The sequence below is a fragment of the Poeciliopsis prolifica genome, unplaced genomic scaffold, assembly GCF_027474105.1.
Source record: "Poeciliopsis prolifica strain line A6 unplaced genomic scaffold, Auburn_PproV2 SCAFFOLD087, whole genome shotgun sequence".
Lineage (NCBI taxonomy): Eukaryota > Metazoa > Chordata > Actinopteri > Cyprinodontiformes > Poeciliidae > Poeciliopsis > Poeciliopsis prolifica.
Window position 1 is genome coordinate 390,015 of NW_026562462.1, and position 22,146 is coordinate 412,160.

Below are 22,146 nucleotides of genomic sequence, written 5' to 3' on the forward strand. Positions count from 1 at the left end.
GAAATGTAATACGTTAAAAATATTTTTAAAAGATTAATGATGAACTTCTGGTTATTTCACACAAACAGGTAATGCATTTAATGCATGTGGAAAAATGCATTATTACGCCTAAACTAAAAAATGGAAGAAAATATTGTGGCTTATTTTATCTATATCATGGTGCTGCCATCTGGTGGTCTTTTAAGATATCTATCTATCTATCTATCTATCTATCTATCTATCTATCTATCTATCTATCTATCTATCTATCTATCTATCTATCTATCTATCTATCTATCTATCTATCTATCTATCTATCTATCTATCTATCTATCTATCTATCTATCTATCTATCTATCTATCTATTTTTGGTTTATTAATGAAGAAAAAAACATTAGCCTTACCTTTTTGTTACACAAAACTAAATCTGGTGTTCAAGGCAGCAAGTCATCACACACAGATGCCAACTTCTGTTTGTTTCATGCAGGAAATGCAATATGTTCGATCCCATTTTATTCATAAAGCAAAGCTTAAAACAGAATATTTAACCAAAGTGCTAAACTGAGGGCTGTTTCACAAAAATTCGGATTCAGAAATCCAGGATAAGAGATAAAGCCAGGCCTGACATGGTGCCATCAGTTCATACTGACTATATTATTTTAAGAGTCCATGAAGGGGCAACTGCATAAAACAAAAAAAAATAAAAGAGATGTGAGGCATTGAAGTAGGAGAAATGGGTAGAAAGTGTGACACGGGGAAAAACTAGGCTGAAATTCTCCGAATCATCTCATTAAACAAACAGCAGATTGTAAAAAAAACAAAGAAAGTAAAAGAGATCATATGTTGTTGGCCACACAAAGATTATATCAATCTTAAATCTTCAACAACAGTAACTTTAGTACGCAAGTTGAAATCTGTAAATAATTAGCTTTTGCTGACTAAACTCCAGTTTGTATAACGGTAAGTTTACAGAGAAAACATGCTCTTTGAGCTTCCTGTATTTACCCTTTAAAAGCATTGCAATATCATCTGTCCTATCAGAGAAACATGGATCTGTTCAGCTTAAAATCACTTGTGTTTTTCCTCTGTTTCATAGGTAAGGTTTAACATTTCTGTGTAATTTAATGCATGAAATGTTACACATTAACTGGATATTTTGTAATAACTGTAAGACCTGATGATCATCAGTCTATTTTGTTTCCTTTTGCTAAGCTGAACTCAATACTGATAAAAATACTAAATGATGATCTTTATTAAAGTTTGGCCTCTATTTGAATAAATATTACTCTTGTTTACACCTTTAAATGTTTATAAAACAATCTAACCCTTTCATGCTTGCCTACAGGGCCCAGTGTTGGTCAGAAGATTGTGTCGGAGAGTCCAGTGCAAGCCTATTTGGGGGGAAACGCGACACTTAAAATAGAGATTGAGAATGAGCCACATAACATAATAACCTGGAACTTCAAAGGTGAAAACCAAATTGTAAATGTTGCTCTTCTGCGTCCAGAAGGTCTCAAGGTGAACGATCGCTACGAAGGTAGAGCTTCGATTGATTCGGCCAACGGCCACCTGATTCTGACCTCCGTACAACTGAATGACAGCGGAAATTATACTGTCATAATATTGGGGAACCATGCTGCTGAAATTGGAATAGTTGAACTCCATGTTGTGACTGAGAAAGGTATTTAATATTTTTGATATCTTGTTACTTTTTATACTGGACTTTCTTTTTCTGCAGTTTTTTAAATGGCAAGCTGAGCTTTTGACCTTAAAAGTGGTTAAATTGTGGAGTTATACTACTAAACTGGTCACAGTACACAGAGCTTTAAAATATTATTTTAAAATCTGCTATTATTTAGGCTTTTCCTAACATTAAAGTTTAATGTGAAACCAGTGTAATTTGAAGAGAAATATTACTGGTGGAAGAAATATCTTGCTTTGAGAAATTTACGAATGCTTTACTGTAATTAAACTTATTTTAAGACTTTTTATACATCAACAACAAATATCAGTTCTCACACCAAAAACAATATTTTTACTAAATAATTTGAAGAAAAGTGTGGCCACAGGAGATTGTATTATCTCAGTATATTTTATGTTTCAAATGATTATCAAATGGTCAATAGAGGATTCTGTTGTACTGTTGTGGTGAAGATGGTGACATGAGTTTGAGGTTGACGGTTTGATCCCCTCAGTGTCTGTCTCACTTTGGCTTTTGGGGTCCTCTGCACTTCATAAATGCTTTACAAGTCCAGGTCATTTACCATTTGCTGTGACCGTACATTAAATAATTTATAAATAAGACTAGAATGAAGTGAATCATTTGCAGAAAAAGAGAAGTCCAGTTATTGACCAGAACATGTGTTTGCTGTTGACAGACAGTTGGGTTGATCCTGACCATAAAAGGTGTTTATTGTCTCATAGATGTTTCACATCCCAACCTGACTTTGCTGGCCCCCTCCAGTGAGGAGCCGCAGCAGGGGAAGTTAACCTTCACATGTCTGGGAAACAAGGGCTTCCCCTCTGACTGGCAATTGCAGTGGCAGGTCAACAGCAGCAGCCAAATCCACTGGAAAGAGGAACGGGGCCCAGTGACGCCTCTAGATGATGACCACTACGCCTGGAGCAGCTCCTTGACGGTTGATGAGGAGAACTGGAAGAAGATATTTTCTGTGACCTGCAAGGCGGTTCTGGGCTCACTGGATCCAGTGTCGGTAACACTGAAAATCAACGAGAGATCAGTGGCCCAGTCTGACTCACTGGATTGATTTTTATACTTTAACTGGTTTCACTCGGCAGGGCATTTTGAAGAACAAATTATTCTCTTCCTTTATTCTGCATGGTCTTCTTTATAATATTAAATGGAATATGTCATAATTTGTGATCACAATTAGAGGATAAATGCATATATATGTAGACGCCTGTTGAAAAGCTTTAAAACTTTAACTTTGGATTATTTTAAAGCCATGAAACTTCTGATGAATTGATCACATTTTCAATTTATTTAAGGGTGAAGAGCATTCTTCAGTACTAAATCACATTAACATTTATATAATGAGTAATTTATTTTATATTTGTTTTTACTTTCCACAGATTAAATGTAATCTATGTAATATATATGTATTCAGTAAGTGATCTGGCGAGTTTGCGGCTAAACTAAAAATCTTTCCACAAAAACTTAAAGACAGAGGACAAATTTTACTTTCTTTTAGTAATTTTCTGATGTATGCTAACACACATCACAAATAGTATTTTCTTTGAATTTCATATTTTGAAGACAGGCTAAAAATGACTTGCTTGATATCATTTGTAGTCCAGAGAAACAGTAATACAAGTTTAAAATTCACAGATAACACTAAGCAAATATTTTTGCTTCAAAGTATTATTTCTCTCTTTGTCTTGACAGATGTCCTGCAGATTAATGTCTAACATGCTTAATATGAGACTTCAGTACATTTTCTTCAGAGTTGTGCAGAAAAAGTGGCAAATATTTGTGAGTTTGAAGTCAGACATTTTCAACTTGAAGACATTTTCTGAAAAATAAAATGAATTTAAATAATTCCAATATTTTTGTAAATTACAAGACCTTTTGCTTACCTTTAAGATCACAATGTTTAAAGTTGTTTATAATTACCATTCAAAAGTCATGTATCAGACGGGACATGTTGAGTATTTGGAGAGTTTTACGTCTTCTTCCATTTTGCCTCACAGACAATTAAACTGCTCTGTAAATTATACTGGAAGTCTTAATTTTTTTAAGGTGGAAACAAAGTTTACACCTAATCTCATTTTGTCACATTTTTCTTTATACATTTTAGTTGCATGGCACAGCCAGAATTAAAATAATTCAGAAAAAATAAAATGAGCGTTGTTATATAATTTTTAGGATTGAACTCATCATAACTAAAAATTTGTTGCATGATAGGAGTCTTTGATTTATCTAATCTTAATATGCCGATTTTTGCTGTTCTTGGAAGTAAAAGAAAGTGTTTTTATCCAACATCATACGTTCATTTCCACAGCACACCTCTGGAGCAGTGCTGCCATCTCGTGGCATTTCTGGGAATACAGAGAAAAAAAAACTTTCTGCAAAATAACTGCAAACATAAAAATTGGAGAAATTGAAAAACATTTTTTTTTTTTTTGTTAAAATACAGGATACGTTATTAATGGCTTCATGCTTCACGTGATGAAGTTGCATTTTATTGGCCTAACATGCAGTGAAATGCAGGTATAAAAGTTGTTTGAATAAAACTAGGATCAAGGTCTGAACATAGCTGGATGCAAGCTGCATCATCATATCCATACATGCAACTGTAGATATAATGTAAAATAAACATTGCACCCTGAGGCTGGAGAAAAGGATAATGTTGGTGAAGAGAACGAAAGGTGAAATATTACCCAAACTAGGAGGAACATTGTGAAAGCTAATAAAAGGAGAAGTCTTATGTATTTTGTTCTGAGCGTTTAGAAACAAAACTTAGGCAGGTATGTTTTTCGAATCCTAAATAATTAGATGCTGAATCAGTCACAATTTATAAGAAATAAAGCTCAATATGACCCAAAATGAGTGTGTTATTCTCAGAATGATCAGTAGAGGGAGACAGCGGCCTTCATTAAACCCAAATGACTCAAGAATGACATGTGAATATATTTAATGTCCAAAACAAGCAACAATTTTTAAAATTAATTGCATGATAACATTCCGCATAATAACTTCTGTTTTTGTTTTGTTTGTTTGTTTTTTTTCAATTTTCTCCTTAAGAGATATTTAAAAAATTCCACTCAACGTCTGATTGGATGAAATGTTTTCAAATGTGAATGCTTTATACATTTAATGCACACAACTTTTGATGATTTATTTTGCAATTTAATTATCATTTAGTTCATGAATCCAAACATCTTCTGTCCAATGGAGCCTTCAACAGCCTTGGAATGTGTTCATATAACATAAAATAAAATTAAAATGTACATGTCTGAGTTTTTCAGTATTTTTATTCAGGGTTTTTTGCAGTGAAAACACTGAGGGACTGCACACTCAAAGTGTTTTTTATTCATATTTTCTTGGCAAAACTATATTTTTCTGAGAATAAAAAAGACAGTGCCTATCCAGATTTTATTATTTTGTTAAAGATGTTATGTAGAGTGATGATTCGTTTTATGAAGAATAACTGTAGTTATTAATGTTGGTCAGTGTGAGTGAAATGATAATGAAAAAGAACCATTTGAGTCAATTTTATACCAGTATGAACACATTTTACTCATAGCACATTGTGGAAAATACATCAAAAAAATTTATCTTCCACGTGACACACAATAAATAATAAATCATATCTCCTATTCTAGTATTTTGTTTTATAGAAATGTCAAAGTTACAAAACAAAAAACTACGTCTTTTAAGTAATTTATAATCGTTATAATTTACTCATCAACTTCTGGTGTCCAACTTGTTTCTCTATGTTTCTCTTCCAGTTAGTTTTAGCTGTGAATTTTATAATTCATGTCATAAACAAAAATTGTTTTATTCCACAGAGTGGAATTTACTTATATTTTGCTTCATGTAACATTATTATGCAGTTCATATAAATGAGCTAAACCAATTGTGCATCTTTCTCATTAAACACATGACAGTAAATTTTACCAAGATATCAGTATTTTTTAAGACTAATTTTAAAAAGTAAATTATTTGACAGAAGAAAATTTTAAATAGTCTTATTGCTGTGTCAGTGGCTGTGAAAGGTCTGAACTGACACTGATCAAATCTGACCAGTTTTTTATTTATAGGAATCTTTAAAGTCAAGCAGAATTGAAGTCATTTACTGACTCACTGTTCAACACTTGGTCACTTGAACAAATTGAAATAATCACAAAAATGTTGTTTTACAATTATTTGTTTTTTCAGTCATAAAAGCTCACTAATGTATTCAAAAGACCTAAAAAATAAAAATCTACTCAGTGAGAAAAGAAAATGGGTAAATAGATATTTAAACAGGTTCTTCATAATTATTATTGACATTATATTAGTACTGGATACTTTTAGTGTTTCAGTTTCCTAGCAGCTGTTGAGTCGGATCAGTTCCTCTCCAGCTGAAGGTTTTTGTACGACTTTCTATCACTGTGTGAGTGGGAAGCTTTGTCTCTGCTGACAGTAAAAAACTCCTGAATCTTCAGCCTGAACTCCACTGATGGTCAGAGTGAAGTCAGAACCAGATCCACTTCCACTGAACCGAACTGGAACTCCAGACTGACGAGTTGTAGCATAATAAATCAGGAGTTTAGGAGCTTCTGCAGGTTTCTGAAGGAACCAGTCGAGATTGCTATTAACACTTGAACTGGTTTTACACTTTATGAAGACAGTTTGTCCTGCAGCAACAGACTGAGATCCAGGAGTCTGAGTCAGGATGATGTCTCCTGATGAACCTGGAAAACATAAAAAATAAAAATTGAGAGAAATTATGTTTGATTAACAATGATTGATAATCTCTGAGTAGATCAAATAAATCATTAACTTCTTGTTTCAATATTTCTCTCTGATAGCAGAATTTTAATCATCATATCTTCTTCAAACCAAGTTTTTCTCAGAGTCTCACCCTGAACCAGGAGCCCCAGGATGGTCAGCAGTGGAGTCAGTGACATCATCATTGTGCTGCTGGTGTGTCAGTGGCTCTGAAAGGCCTGGACAGCCACTGATCAACTCTGACCTCTTAACAGCTGGAGAGAGGCAGGACACATATGCAAACACACAGAGTCAGTCAGCTGGAGATGAACCGGCAGCAGGTTTCCTCCTCACTGCTGCAACACTGCTGATAATGTCAATGTATATTGAAAAGTGTCTCTTTATGGTGTTATTATACTCTGATTATGGTCATAAAATGACAGGTTTGTTCAGGTTACAGTAATTTTAGTATCAATTAAAGAGTAACAATATATTTTAAAGATATTCTATTGTGTTATTAATCCTGAGATCTACTCAATAAAATGTGTAACTGAAAATGATTATCATTTGTTTTGACACTTTTATAATCCTTAAATACCAGAACAGTTTTAATGTCTGTGATCTGAATAATTTAAGTGATTCCATTTAACTGGAGAAAATATATATATATTCAACCTGGTCGTTTATAGAATGTGTTCTGCTTTATGTCATGATTGGAAATTATTAATCAAAACTTTATCTGTCAGAAGAGGAATACCAAGAATTGACCTGGATACTGGTTGTTTTCTTCTGTTTATTATATTTTAAATTATTAATATGTGTGTTCAATGTTTGTGTTTAATGAACTGTATCAGTTTCTGCATCTGCAGATTCCAGGTGCAGAACAAAGTTCAGTTTCTGTTGTAAGACTGAGGGAGGTTTTTGTACGGTGATTTTTCACTGTGTGAACACACTTTGACTGTTGATGTAATGATAACTCATACAGTAATAAACTCCTGCATCTTCAGCCTGAACTCCACTGATGGTCAGAGTGAAGTCTAATCCATTTCCTTTTCCACTTCCACTGAATCTGGAGGAGATTCCTGAAAATCTGGATGATGTTACATATATAAGAGCTTTAGGAGCTTCTCCAGGTTTCTGGTGGTACCAGGAAAGACAAGGTGGGCTACAACCTTGTAGTTGAACACTGGCCTTACACTCAGTAGTGACAGTCTGACCGAGCTGCACTGATCTGGCTGCTGATTGAGTCACAACAACATTTTGTCCATCAGATCCTGAGGAGAGAGAAGAAACTCTGGACATGAGATGGTGAAACTCAGCTACACTCCAAATGATTTTCACATGACAGAAAAATGATTTTCCTCACCCTGAGTGAAGCAGAGGAGAGTCCAGATGAGGACGCAGATCAAAGTCATGTTTTAGATGAGGAGGATTTCTGTGTCTTCGTTGTGATGAAGGACAGCTGTCAGTCATCCAGTGTTCAACTGTCAGGACTATAAACTCTCCCAGAGCGCTGGAGCATGGAGCTGCTGATGCAAATCACTTTATTTAACATTTGAATAAAATCACTTAGAATGTGTTTTATAATCATTTTATAATGAACCTTTTGCTTCACAAATATGTCGTTGCAATTATAGATTTGGATTCATTCTGGTCTCACAAGTACATTTTTCAAATTCAGACATGTTTTTATCAGCTGATTTAATTCAGTCAAATGTTTTAGTTACTTGTATTGTTGATGGGTTTGTAAATTGATTTTCTGTTTTGTCATTTCAAACCTGGTCTAAACTGTTAAAGAGATCTTAGATCTCAAAATAAATAATCTCTATTGAAACACATGTATTATATAGAATAAAATGAACTTTATAAATCAAAAAACATTAAATTTATTCTCGTCTTAATTTATTATAAATCATTTTTAAATCATACTGGTGGACTGTAGAAACTCAATCTAAACTTTTGAGCTTTTGAAAATGATTGTCACAAAAAGTACAATAAAGAAAAACAAACTAAAACTGTTTGATTTAACTGATCATCTTTTCGGTTAAAAATATTATAATTTAAATGTCTGATTATTTAAACATTTCATTGTGAAATTTATTGACACCATTTGTCGTCTTAATGCAGCCAAAGTGACGGACGTTTCCCACTGATACCAGCTGATTTATATTCCACACATAGAAAATATCATAATGGAAGATTTTGTTCTCAGTTATTCTCAGTTAGGCCCAAATCTGCTCAGCTGTATGTTGAATATATGAATTTATATTATTGTTTGTGCTACAATCCGGTGAACATTGTGTATTTAAATTAATATTGAACTGTAGAAACAGAAATAACAGTTTTTACTTTAATTCTATTTATCCGGAAGTAAAAGATTGGAAAATATACCTTTATCATTCAGGCATATTTTCCACTATGAATTATGAAGTTAGTTCATTGAAGGGTTTTTCTTTACAGTTCTAAAAATTAAGAGACCTCTGTCTCGATCCCCATTGAAAACCTCATGGTAAAACATTAGTATTGATGTTTCTAAATTAATATGAATTTGTTTTCTTTCCATTACTTCAGATCTAAAGTCTTTGCATCTTTTTCTGATTTTTATAATTTTATTCTGCAAATAAATACAAAATGTTTGTTTCTAATTTCAGAGACATGTTGTTAGTAGTTCAAAGGATGAAAGAACAATTTACTCACATTTATACCACAAAGAGTAAAATAAGAGAACTGATCATTTGCAGTGGTCTCCTATTTTGTTTCCATAGCTGATTATATTTATCAGACTGAAACCTGCATGACATTAAAGTTCAAAGTTCAATAATGATGCTTGGACCCACAGATATTACTGCCGCCAACACTGAGAAGGAATTGAATCAAAAGGAAACAGTCTTGTGTGGCAATGTTTCAACATTTCTGCTATAAAGTTATCATATATTGATAAGGATTATGTCTCCAACAGGTTATGTTTTTACTTCTTTGCTCATGTCTCTCCCTAAATAAATGTTAAAAATGTCTATATTTCTGTGGTGGAACATTCCCTGATTATAATAAAAACCTTTATGAGGAATAAACCAAAATGATTGACCGTCGATATCAGAAACAATATAATGAATAAATATAATTTCTAGCTGTGTTTTGCAGGTTGAAACTGTTCATTTAGAGTTTGTTGTGTTCAGAGTCAGAGAGCCGTGTCTCTGCAGTCAGAGGTTTTTGTACGACGACTCAACCAGTTTGTATCACTGTGGTACACGTTTGGTGGAGGAACCAGGCTGGATGTTGGAAGTAAGTAGAATATTTCACATATTTTATTACAATATGAGCAGAACTTCGTTGTTAGGTTGATAAACAAACTAATATAACTGGAAACGTCCATAATTTAGGTTTATATTAATTTGTTTCAGTCAGAGATGAAAACTTCATGTTGTGCCAGTAAATAGAAACATCAAGAGAGAAATAATTATTATTTTCTCACTGGTAGAAAGTTTTGTATTTATTATATGAAGAGAAAATATGACTTCAGTCTCATTGAATGTTTTCAGTCAGAATCAGTTTGTTGTGTTCAGAGTCAGAGAGCCGAGTCTCTGCAGTCAGAGGTTTTTGTACGACGACTCAATTAGTTTGTATCACTGTGGTGGACTTTTGGTGGAGGAACCAGGCTGGATGTTGGACGTAAGTTTCTGAATATTTAACATTTATTGTGAGATAAATATGAAAAAGATCATAAGAGGATCATGAAAGGGTGAATGGAGTAATTTATTTTTTCAACATTTCTAAGGAATTGTGGACTTCACATTTCTGTCTCACTAATTAAATGTAATGAAACATTTGAATAATGCTGAACATGTTATTTTTCAAACTGGTTTTTAATGTTGTTAAACGCTTTAAACAACAAAACAAATAGGATTAAGATCATATACGTTAAAAAAAAATTACATATCAAAATATTTGTTGATATTTATATTGCAGTTTCAAAATTGCTGTAATACAATATACACATATATATTGTTTTTCAAATTTTCCTCGTCATTTTAGCTCAACAGCTGGTCTACTGTAAGTGTTAATATGATGAAAAATTTCATGTCTATTTTTTTACTTAAAAAATGAAGTATTGTCTAACAAGATGAACATCAGAAAGTTTTTATTTTGGTTTTAAAAATGATCCTGCTTAAGATTTAATGTAATGTATTATGAAAGGGAGGGAAAGTAGAGCTCAGTTTATGTTTAATCTCATTTTCTAGTTTAGTGTATTTCAGGTTACATGAGGACTATGTGCTGATATGCAGGAGTTCACAGTGAAGGGAAGTGAAACAGAGTGTGAGGGAGAAACTGGTGGAGCAGAAAAATGTTCAACTGAAGAATCTTAAAGAAAGTCATTTCTCCCACAGTAAAGATGTTCCAGTTTCTGCTGTCTGGTTAGCAGGTGTGCGGTTCCTGTTCTCTAACCTGATTGGTGTTTCCTAGGTGATACCCGCCCCACCCTGACAGTGCTGCCCCCTCCAGTGTGGAGCTGCAGCAGCAGCAGGTTACCCTCCTGTGTCTGGCCAACAAGGGCTTCCCCTCAGACTGGACTCTGTCCTGGAAGCTGGACGGCAGCAGCAGCAGCAGCTGGGAGCAGAGCAGGAGCCCCGGGGTGCTGCAGAATGACGGCCTCTACAGCTGGAGCAGCACCCTGAGGATCCCTGCAGACCAGTGGAGGAAGGTGGGCTCTGTGACCTGTGAGGCCTCCCAGAGCTCCCAGCCTGCAGTCACAGAGACACTGAGGAGAGACCAGTGTTCCCAGTCCTGACCTGATTCTGATACTGGCTTTAATCTGTCACTGCTCTCACTCTTTCTCTGCTGATTATTCTCTATTTTCACTGAGTCATGTTTGCTTTGTCATGTTTGTCACTGTTCAGATAATAAATATTTACTCATCAATTTCTGGTGTGTAGCTGCTTTTTTAATCAGCTCTAAATATTTTAGTTATGTTCTACTGTTTTACTTCTTTATGTTTTGCTTTTAATCTCTTGAGGCATCGTCTCTATTTATCACAAGAATAGAATTAAATATCCTGCAAATCATCATTAAATTTAAAAACATATTTGGAATACAGTTTTAAAGCTAGGGAAAAATATTTAGGAACTACCACCATTAAAAGTAAGAACCTTTTCAAAAATGGCTACTTGGACCAAAAATGATTTGAAAAAACATTTAAAAAATAGTAGTTATTTAAACTCCTAGTGCATTTTTTGTTTCTTTAATTGTTCTAACAAAATAGCAAACACAACTGAAGGAATTCTCTGTAGATCTAGTATTTTTTTTATCTTAATGAACTTTCTGATGTGTATAACTAAAACAATCTTTTTGCTGCAACATCTTTTTTTTCTATTCAAACTATTTTCCAAGGGTTTGTTGTTTCCATTCTCAAACTTTTATTCATGACTTGATTTATCCAAAAGGAAAAGATCCCAACAAAGAATTGGGATCTTTTTAAAACAATTCAACTGCCAAACAATCCAAATTTTTACTTTTGAAAAAAATATTTAGGAACTATTATCATCAAAAGTCAAAGGTTTTTCAAAATGGCTCCTTGGAACAAACAATGATTTGAAAAAACATTTCTATAAACGGTTTAAACTTCTAGTGCTTTTATGTTTCTTTAGTATTCCTAACCAAATGGGAAAGAATTATTTTTATTTTTATTTTTTGTGTGTCAGATCCAAATTGACATAAAAAATTAGAAATATAAATTAGTGGAGTAAGCTTGAATGAATAAAATAAAAAAATAAAAAAAAACTAGAAAATTAAGAAACATAATAATAATTTATGGAAACTTTCAGTGTTTTAGTTTCAGTGCAGCTGTTGAGTTGGATCAGTTCCTCTCCAGCTGAAGGTTTTTGTACGACGTTCTATCACTGTGTGAGTGGAAACATGCTACCCTGCTGACAGTAATAAACTCCTGAATCTTCAGCCTGAACTCCACTGATGGTCAGAGTGAAGTCAGAACCAGATCCACTTCCACTGAACCGAGCTGGAAATCCAGATTGACGAGTTGTAGCATAATAAATCAGGAGTTTAGGAGCTTCTGCAGGTTTCTGAAGGTACCAGTGATAGCTACTAACACTTGAACTGGTTTTACATCTGATGGTGAAAGTTTGTCCTGCAGCAACAGACTGAGATTCAGGAGTTTGAGTCAGGATGATGTCTCCTGATGAACCTGGAAAACATAAAAAATAAAAATTGAGAGAAACTATGTTTGATTAACAATGACTGATAATCTCTGCATAGATAAAATAAAACTTTAACATCTTGTTTCAATATTTCTCTCTGATAGCAGAATTTTAATTATCATATCTTCTTCAAACCAAGTTTCTCTCAGAGTCTCACCCTGAACCAGGAGCCCCAGGATGGTCAGCAGTGGAGTCAGTGACATCATCATTGTGCTGCTGGTGTGTCAGTGGCTCTGAAAGGCCTGGACAGCCACTGATCAACTCTGACCTCTTAACAGCTGGAGCAGAGAGGCAGGACACATATGCAAACACACAGAGTCAGTCAGCTGGAGATGAACCGGCAGCAGGTTTCCTCCTCACTGCTGCAACACTGCTGATAATGTCAATAAATATAGAAAAGTGTCTCTTTATGGTGTTATTATACTCTGATTATGGTCATAAAATGACAGGTTTGTTGAGGTTACAGTAATTTTAGTATCATTTAAAGAGTAAAATTTATTTTAAAGATATTCTATTGTGTTATTAATCCTGAGATCTACTCAATAAAATGTGTAACTGAAAATGTTTTTCATTTGTTTTGACACTTTTATAATCCTTAAATACCAGAACAGTTTTAATGTCTGTGATCTGAATAATTTAAGTGATTCCATTTAACTGGAGAAAATATATATATATTCAACCTGGTCGTTTATAGAATGTGCTCTGCTTCATGTCATGATTGGAAATTATTCATCAAAACTTTATCTGTCAGAAGAGGAATACCAAGAATTGACCTGGATATTGTTTTTTTTTCTGTTTATTATATTTTAAATTATTAATATGTGTGTTCTGTGTGTTTGTGTTTAATGAACTGTATCAGTTTCAGCAGCAGATTCCAGGAGCAGAACAAAGTTCAGTTTCTGTTGTAAGACTGAAGGAGGTTTTTGTACGGTGATTTTTCACTGTGTGAACACATTCTGACTGTTGATGTAATGATAACTCTGACAGTAATAAACTCCTGCATCTTCAGCCTGAACTCCACTGATGGTCAGAGTGAAGTCTAATCCATTTCCTTTTCCACTTCCACTGAATCTGGAGGAGATTCCTGAAAATCTGGACGATGTTCCATATATAAGAGCTTTAGGAGCTTCTCCAGGTTTCTGATGGTACCAGGACAGGCAGTAACCAGATGGAGAAGTGCATAGAGCTACTTGTCTACTGGCCTTACACTCGATAGTGACCGTCTGACCGAGCTGCACTGATTCGGCTGCTGATTGAGTCACAACAACATTTTGTCCATCAGATCCTGAGGAGAGAGAAGAAACTCTGGACATGAGATGGTGAAACTCAGCTACACTCCAAATGATTTTCACATGACAGAAAAATGATTTTCCTCACCCTGAGTGAAGCAGAGGAGAGTCCAGATGAGGACGCAGATCAAAGTCATGTTTTAGATGAGGAGGATTTCTGTGTCTTCGTTGTGATGAAGGACAGCTGTCACATCCAGTGTTCAACTGTCAGGACTATAAACTCTCCCAGAGCGCTGGAGCATGGAGCTGCTGATGTAAATCAGTTTATCTAAGATTTGAATGGAATCCTTTAGATTGAGTTTTATGATTATTCTATAATGAAACTTTTGCTTTACAAATATGTCATTGCAATTATAGATTTGGATTAATTCTGGTCTCACAAGTACATTTTTCAAATTCAGACATGTTTTTATCAGCTGATTTAATTCAGTCAAATGTTTTAGTTACTTGTATTGTTGATGGGATTGTAAATTGTTTTTTCTGTTTTGTCATTTCAAACCTGGTCTATACTGTTAATGAGATCTTAGATCTCAAAATAAATAATCTCTATTGAAACACATGTATTATATAGAATAAAATGAACTTTATAAATCAAAAAACATTAAATTTATTCTCGTCTTAATTTATTATAAATCATTTTTAATTGGGTTTTGAATGTTTTGTCAAATGTTTAAATTTTAAGCTGTATATTATTGAGTTTCTTAGGATTTAACCAGTAAAATGACTAATTTTCAATCATACTGGTGGACTGTAGAAACTCAATCCTAACTTTTGAGCTTTTGAAAATGATTGTCACAAAAAGTACAATAAATAAAAACAAATTAAACTGTTTGATTTAACTGATCATCTTTTCGGTAAAAAATATTTCAATTTAAATGTCTGATTATTTAAATATTTCATTGTGAAATTCATTGACACCATTTGTCGTCTTAATGCAGCCAAAGTGACGGACGTTTCCCACTGATACCAGCTGATTTATATTCCACACATAGAAAATATCATAATGGAAGATTTTGTTCTCAGTCATTCTCAGTTAGGCCCAAATCTGCTCAGCTGTATGTTGAATATACGAATTTATATATATATTGTTTGTGCTACAATCCAGTGAACATTGTGTATTTAAATTAATATTAAACTGTAGAAACAGAAATAACAGTTTTTACTTTAATTCTATTTATCCGGAAGTAAAAGATTGGAAAATATACCTTTATCATTCAGGCATGTTTTCCACTATGAATTATGAAGTTAGTTCATTGAAGGGTTTTTCTTTACAGTTCTAAAAATTAAGAGACCTCTGTCTCGATCCCCATTGAAAACCTCATGGTAAAACATTAGTATTGATGTTTCTAAATTAATATGAATTTGTTTTCTTTCCATTGATTGAGATCTAAAGCCTTTGCATCTTTTTATGATTTTTATGATTTTATTTTGCAAATAAATACTAAATTTTTCTTTCTTTCTTGTTCTTTACAGTTAAATCTGTTTATGCAAAATCCCACAAATCAACAAAGGAAAGGTTACTTTTTCAAAGTAACTATGCCCTCACTGCCTGTTTGTTTTCTGTGGAGAAAGTTCGGCTGTAATCTAAGAATATAATCTATTAAGCTTCTCAAAAACACACAGACGAAGACAAGAATATAGAGCAACACAATAATGCATTTTCAGTTTATAATGCATGCACTTTAATTTATGTATTTATCTTGATATTAAGAAACATGTTGTTTTTCAAAAACATTAAGTTTTTTGCTGTTTGTCTGTTGAAAATGTTTTCACTTGAGGTTACTGACAGAGCCATAACAAAATATTGCTTTATTCTTTTAATTATTAAATAATATACACTGTGTTAGATCTTGGTTCAATAAGCTACATGCAATCATTTCAATATATGGTAATAAACATTGAACCAGTCCGGCCCTCGACTTGTAGAAATTAGTTTTTTTTTTTACATCGGTGTCTCTACAGTTAGAGGTTTTTGTACGACGACTCAACCAGTTTGTATCACTGTGGTACACGTTTGGTGGAGGAACCAGGCTGGATGTTGGAAGTAAGTTTAATATTTCACGTATTTCATTAAAATATGAGCGGTACATTGTTGTTAAGTTCATCAACAAACTAATATAATTGGAAACGTCCATAATTTAGGTTTATATTAATTTGCTTCAGTCAGAGATGAAAACTTCATGTTGTGCCAGTAAAAAGAAACATCAAGAGAGAAATAATTATTATTTTCTCACTGGTAGAAAGTTTTGTATTTATTATATGAAGGGAAAATATGACTTCAGACTCATTGAATGTTTTCAGTCAGAATCAGTTTGTTGTGTTCAGAGTCAGAGAGCCGAGTCTCTGTCAGAGGTTTTTGTACGACGACTCAATTAGTTTGTATCACTGTGGTACACGTTTGGTGGAGGAACAAGGCTGGATGTTGGACGTAAGTTTCTGAATATTTAACATTTATTGTGAGATAAATATGAAAAAGATCAGAAGAGGATCATGGAAGATGTTTGGAGAAATTTATTTTTTCAACATTTCTAAGGAATTGTGGACTTCACATTTCTGTCTCACTAATTAAATGTAATGAAACATTTAAATAATGCTGAACATGTTATTTTTCAAACTGGATTTTAATGTTAAATGCTTTAAACAACAAAGAAAATAGGATTAAGATCATTTACGTTAAAAAAAAATTACATATCAAAATATTTGTTGATATTTATATTGCAGTTTCAAAATTGCTGTAATACAATATAAACATATATATTGTTTTTCAAATTTTCCTCGTCACATTTGCCCTACAGCTGGTCTACTGTAAGTGTTAATATGATGAAAAGTTTCATGTCTATATTTTTACTTAAAAAATTAAGTATTGTCTAACAAGATGAACATCAGAAAGTTTTTATTTTGGTTTTAAAAATGATCCTGTTTAGGATTTAATGTGATGTTTTATGAAAGGGAGGGAAAGTAGAGCTCAGTTTATGTTTAATCTCATTTTCTAGTTTAGTGTATTTCAGGTTACATGAGGACTATGTGCTGATATGCAGGAGTTCACAGTGAAGGGAAGTGAAACAGAGTGTGAGGGAGAAACTGGTGGAGCAGAAAAATGTTCAACTGAAGAATCTTAAAGAAAGTCATTTCTCCCACAGTAAAGATGTTCCAGTTTCTGCTGTCTGGTTAGCAGGTGTGCGGTTCCTGTTCTCTAACCTGATTGGTGTCTTCTAGGTGATACCCGCCCCACCCTGACAGTGCTGCCCCCCTCCAGTGTGGAGCTGCAGCAGGTTACCCTCCTGTGTCTGGCCAACAAGGGCTTCCCCTCAGACTGGACTCTGTCCTGGAAGCTGGACGGCAGCAGCAGCAGCAGCTGGGAGCAGAGCAGGAGCCCCGGGTGCTGCAGAATGACGGCCTCTACAGCTGGAGCAGCACCCTGAGGATCCCTGCAGACCAGTGGAGGAAGGTGGGCTCTGTGACCTGTGAGGCCTCCCAGAGCTCCCAGCCTGCAGTCACAGAGACACTGAGGAGAGACCAGTGTTCCCAGTCCTGAGCTGATTCTGATACTGGCTTTAATCTGTCACTGCTCTCACTCTTTCTCTGCTGATTATTCTGAAGTTTCACTGAGTCATGTTTGCTTTGTCATGTTTGTCACTGTTCAGATAATAAATATTTACTCATCAACTTCTGGTGTGTAGCTGCTTTTTTAATCAGCTCTAAATATTTTAGTTATGTTCTACTGTTTTACTTCTTTATGTTTTGCTTTTAATCTCTTGAGGCATCGTGTCTATTTATTACAAGAATAGAATCGAATGTCCGGTAAATTATTATTAAATTTAAAAACATATTTGGAATACAGTTTTAAAGCTCAGGAAAAATATTTAGGAATTACCATCATCAGAAGTAAGAACCTTTTCAAAAATGGCTACTTGGACCAAAAATGATTTGAAAAAACATTTCTATAAACTGTTGAAATTCCTAGTACATTTTTTTGTTTCTTTAATATTCCTAACCAAATGGGAAAGAATTATTTTTCTTATTATTTTTTGTGTCAGATCCAAATTGACGTCAAAAATAAAAAATCTATATTAGTGGAAAAAGCTTGAATGAATAAATAACCTTAAAAACTAGAAAATTAAGAAACATAAATAAATGATTTGTGGAAACTTCAGTGTTTTAGTTTCAGTGCAGCTGTTGAGTTGAATCAGTTTCCTCTCCAGCTGAAGGAGGTTTTTGTACGACGTTCTATCACTGTGTGAACGGTGAGCTCCAACCCTGCTGACAGTAATAAACTCCTGTATCTTCAGCCTGAACTCCACTGATGGTCAAAGTGTAGTCAGAACCAGATCCACTTCCACTGAAACGAGCTGGAACTCCAGACTGACGAGTTGCACTATCATAAATTAAGAGTTTAGGAGCTTCTGCAGGTTTCTGAAGGTACCAGTGGAGATTGTTACCAACATATGAACTGGTTTTACATCTGATGGTGACAGTTTGTCCTGCAGCAACAGACTGAGATCCAGGAGTCCTAGTCAGGATGATGTCTCCTGATGAACCTGGAAAACATCAAAAAATAAAAATTGAGAGAAACTATGTTTGGTTAACAATGATTGATAATCTCTGAGTAGATCAAATAAAACTTTAACATCTTGTTTCAATATTTCTCTCTGATAGCAGAATTTTAATTATCATATCTTCTTCAAACCAAGTTTCTCTCAGAGTCTCACCCTGAACCAGGAGCCCAGGATGGTCAGCAGTGGAGTCAGTGACATCATCATTGTGCTGCTGGTGTGTCAGTGGCTCTGAAAGGCCTGGACAGCCACTGATCAACTCTGACCTCTTAACAGCTGGAGAGAGGCAGGACACATATGCAAACACACAGGGTCAGTCAGCTGGAGATGAACTGGCAGCAGGTTTCCTCCTCACTGCTGCAACATTTTAATGTTCACATTTAATTCTATTTCATTAATTCACAATAAATGTCGGCTCAAAGCATTTCACGAATTCAACATTTATAACTTTTATACAAATATATGATTCAATAAGTCTCATTGTTTGCTTCTTCTTTGTTTCAATATAAAAAAGTTTCTGAGCTTTGCATGAAAGTATGGAAACATAATATGAACCCGGATACAACCAAGTTTTTGCATAAACTGTATACAGTCATCTTCTCTAGTCTGAATTCAGTCATGGTTTTTAACTAGTTTAATTATCGGAGTCATTTGTTTAGAGAAGGTCCTCATATTGTTTCTATATTTTGCTTTATTTGTTTGTTTTATCAATGCAGGTCTATCAGAGCAGTGAAATCTTGGACTTCAATGGGTCAGTCTGTAAAAATAAACCTTTATGAAATAAAAACAAATAAACATTAGATATCAGAAAAACTTAAACATATTCTTGGTTTATTATATTATGTTTTTGAATGTTATTTAAAACAGTTAAATGGAATATACTCTTGAGTTTCTCAGGCTTTATGGTAAAATAACATTTCACTATAAATGTTGTCATTTATGGTAAATTGAATATAGACTATTTGTGTTGAAATTATTTTAACATTTTAATTATTTCAAAGCCTGATTGTTTAAACATTTGTAGACAATTGCTTTGAAATTTCTTCACTCCACTTGTCATCTTATTGCATCCAATGTGGCAAACGTCTCCCACTGACACCAGCTGATTCGGGCCCAGTTAGGCCCAGTTCTGCTAGTTTGTAGATTGAATGTCTGAACTTATAGCTATTGTTCTTTTGAACAATCTGTATTGAAAGTAATATTATCCTGAAGCCAGGGACAAAAGTGACTGTTAATTTTGTCTAAATTTTAATGAATTCAAGGAGTAAAAGATCAGACAATAAAGCCTTTTAATCTTTGGATCATTACTTTTTCACTTCTAGTGTGAAGGTAACATCTTAAAAATGTATTTTTTTTTGTTTATTTATCAGACTGAAATCTGTTTGCATGTCATCTAAGTTCAAAGCTCAATAATGATGCTTCATCATGGATCTAGAAGACACAGGACAGAGAAGGAAGCAATCTAAAATCCTATTAATAGTTTTTCCAGACAATAGAAACATTCAAAAACACACACAAATTACTAAAGTGTTTTTGTACTGTAGTTCAACCTTATAACTTATTTTATAATTATGTTACATTACAGAATAACTTGCAATTAAGTTTTGGCAAAGATCAAAGTCATTTTCATGGGTGGCAGATTGCTGTTGTTAGCAGCTGCTGAAAGTAACTAAAACTGTTACTTTTAATGTGACTTAGTTACTTTCCAAATCAAGTAATCAGTAATCTAAGTTATGTTTTCAGTAATCTGATTAAAGTTACTTTTTCAAAGTAACTATGCCATCACTGCCTGTGGAGAATATAATCTATCAAGCTTCTCAGAAACACACAAAGACAAGAATATGGACATCATAGAGCAGCACAATGATGCATTTTCATTTTATAATGCATGCACTTTAATTTATGTTTTTATCTTGATATCAAAAAACATGTAGTTTTTCAAAACAAGTTAATTTTACACATTAAATTGTAAAATTAATATGTAATCTTACAATTACATAATGTAAAACATTGTGTACATAAATATATATATTTATTTATTAAGTGGGCAGGGTGAAAATAGCAAAATAAATTATTTTATTATGAGCCTCACCTGCGTCACCTGACCGCACATCACTGGTAACTATAGCAACCAGTGACAGTTTAAAAGCCTACTGACACTTTCTGAAACTATGACATCACAACGTGAGTCCAAAGGCAGAATTCTGACATCACCAGCGATTATAAAAGCTCCTCACATCGATCTACTGTCGTCACAACCTGTTAGCAGCCGTTGGTGATACGTTTGTCTTGAGAGTTTAGTTTGCAGATCGCAGTGAGATTTTCAACGTGAAATCTTCACCGAATTTCTAGAGAAGTGATTTTAGTTTACAAACCTGAATCAAGCAAAGGATACAATGGAGTCCAACCAGCCTAGAGTTGAAGAGGTCGCATCCGGAAACATTGCTGAAAGGGAATTACAGCCACCCAAGCCACTGAAGCGCAAGAAGAAGAAGGTGCCATTTGCAGTCTGGTGGGAGCTGCACAAAGCCGAGGACCTGAAGAAGTCTGCTGAGAATATCGAACAACAGGACTCTTCAGTGGTGGTTGAAAATGAATCGGTCACTGACGCACTGGAGACAGTGGATCAAAAAGGGGACATGCAGCCACCTCAGAGTGAGTCCAACGAGAAGAACCAGGGACCATTTAAAACCTGGTCGGAAGAACACGTCCCCGCTTCCTTGAAAGAGGAAAGTTATTCTGATAAGACGCTCATTTCTACTTCACAGCTAGTCACCAAAGACCAACCCATCTTCAAACTGCAGAAGACGCTGGAACAAAAAGCTGACGAATGTCCAGCTACTGGTGTTCCCAAGGAAAACGTCAAATCAACGAATTTAACTGAGATTCCTGGTAATCTAACTGCAAAAAATATTCATGGAGAAAAGAAAACAAGTCCACCAAAGTGTGCGTGTCTGGCCACATATGTGCAGTCTGTATTGGAACATATTGAAGTACAGACGTATCTCATGAAACAGCTTGATGAAATGTTTGAAATCAATCAGGAACTAAATGCTGAACTTAAACAACAGAAGGAACTGACGAGCAAATTACTCTCAGAAAGAAAGCAAAGAAGGAATTCAATGATTTCAGTTCAAACCCAGACAGACTCACAAGACCACCCAAAAACAGACCATCACCAGTCTGCTGCGGTACAAACCGAGATAAATGAGTTTGAAACCAGACGTCACCTTGTACCAGTCCATCAGACGATTTCTATGCAGACTGAGATTGTTGATAAAACAACAGAAGTGATCGAAGGAGAAATGGTCCCCACTACTCAACAAAATGGGCACCTGGAAGATAGAAAAAAGCCTTCCAAGAACACTAGACGGAAAAACAGGAAAAAAGCAGCAAGTAAAGCTTCGTCTGAGCTGGAGATGCTGAACAAAAATCAAGTTTCTGTTGAAATAAACAAACATGAAAATGTTTCTACATTAGAAACAGTTTGTGATCAGACAGCCTCCAATACAACCAAGACTCAAACAAAAGAAGAAGCGGCGACTACAGTACAGCAGATGATTGCAAAAGAATCAGACTCTGAGACCCAACAACTGGAGGACCGGCAAGAAGACAAAAAAACATCCAAGAACTCCAAACGGAAGAAGAAGAGGATGGCAGCAAAAAAAGCTGCCTCTCAA

At 34.4% G+C, this 22,146-nt stretch overlaps 1 protein-coding gene, 1 pseudogene and 5 gene segments (V, D, J or C); 3 read left to right on the forward strand and 4 right to left on the reverse strand.

The window, feature by feature from the left end:
- Nucleotides 1-966: 966 nt before the first annotated feature.
- LOC129353326 (uncharacterized) lies at nt 967-3,716 on the forward strand. Its single transcript, XM_055022604.1, has 3 exons — nt 967-1,075; nt 1,325-1,660; nt 2,404-3,716. The coding sequence occupies exons 1-3, from the start codon at nt 1,027-1,029 to the stop codon at nt 2,745-2,747; spliced, it is 729 nt and encodes a 242-aa protein (XP_054878579.1). The 5' UTR covers nt 967-1,026; the 3' UTR covers nt 2,748-3,716.
- Nucleotides 3,717-6,091: 2,375 nt separating this feature from the next.
- LOC129353318 (immunoglobulin kappa variable 3-15-like) lies at nt 6,092-6,657 on the reverse strand. The segment is given in 2 exon segments: nt 6,092-6,399; nt 6,570-6,657. Coding segments are annotated over 2 exon segments (360 nt in total).
- A 4,223-nt stretch (nt 6,658-10,880) lies between these two features.
- LOC129353264 (Ig kappa-b4 chain C region-like) lies at nt 10,881-11,319 on the forward strand (the record flags this gene model as incomplete). The annotated part of the segment is given in 1 exon segment: nt 10,881-11,319. A coding segment is annotated over 1 exon segment (321 nt), but the record flags the coding sequence as incomplete, so codon positions are not given.
- An 812-nt stretch (nt 11,320-12,131) lies between these two features.
- On the reverse strand, nt 12,132-12,869 carry LOC129353235 (immunoglobulin kappa variable 4-1-like). The segment is given in 3 exon segments: nt 12,132-12,157; nt 12,333-12,611; nt 12,782-12,869. Coding segments are annotated over 3 exon segments (357 nt in total).
- A 693-nt stretch (nt 12,870-13,562) lies between these two features.
- LOC129353265 (Ig kappa chain V region 3368-like) lies at nt 13,563-14,091 on the reverse strand. The segment is given in 2 exon segments: nt 13,563-13,909; nt 14,002-14,091. Coding segments are annotated over 2 exon segments (396 nt in total).
- On the forward strand, nt 14,087-17,571 carry LOC129353266 (Ig kappa-b4 chain C region-like; annotated as a pseudogene).
- Nucleotides 17,572-18,143: 572 nt separating this feature from the next.
- On the reverse strand, nt 18,144-18,673 carry LOC129353329 (Ig kappa chain V region 3368-like). The segment is given in 2 exon segments: nt 18,144-18,451; nt 18,623-18,673. Coding segments are annotated over 2 exon segments (359 nt in total).
- Nucleotides 18,674-22,146: the final 3,473 nt, after the last annotated feature.

Excerpts from the sequence above, each read along its gene's own strand:
- LOC129353326 (XM_055022604.1), top strand. The coding sequence starts at position 1,027 with ATGGATCTGTTCAGCTTAAAATCACTTGTGTTTTTCCTCTGTTTCATA. Across the intron at positions 1,076-1,324 it reads GTTTTTCCTCTGTTTCATAG|GGCCCAGTGTTGGTCAGAAG; the intron begins GTAAGGTTTAAC and ends GCTTGCCTACAG. Across the intron at positions 1,661-2,403 it reads CCATGTTGTGACTGAGAAAG|ATGTTTCACATCCCAACCTG; the intron begins GTATTTAATATT and ends ATTGTCTCATAG.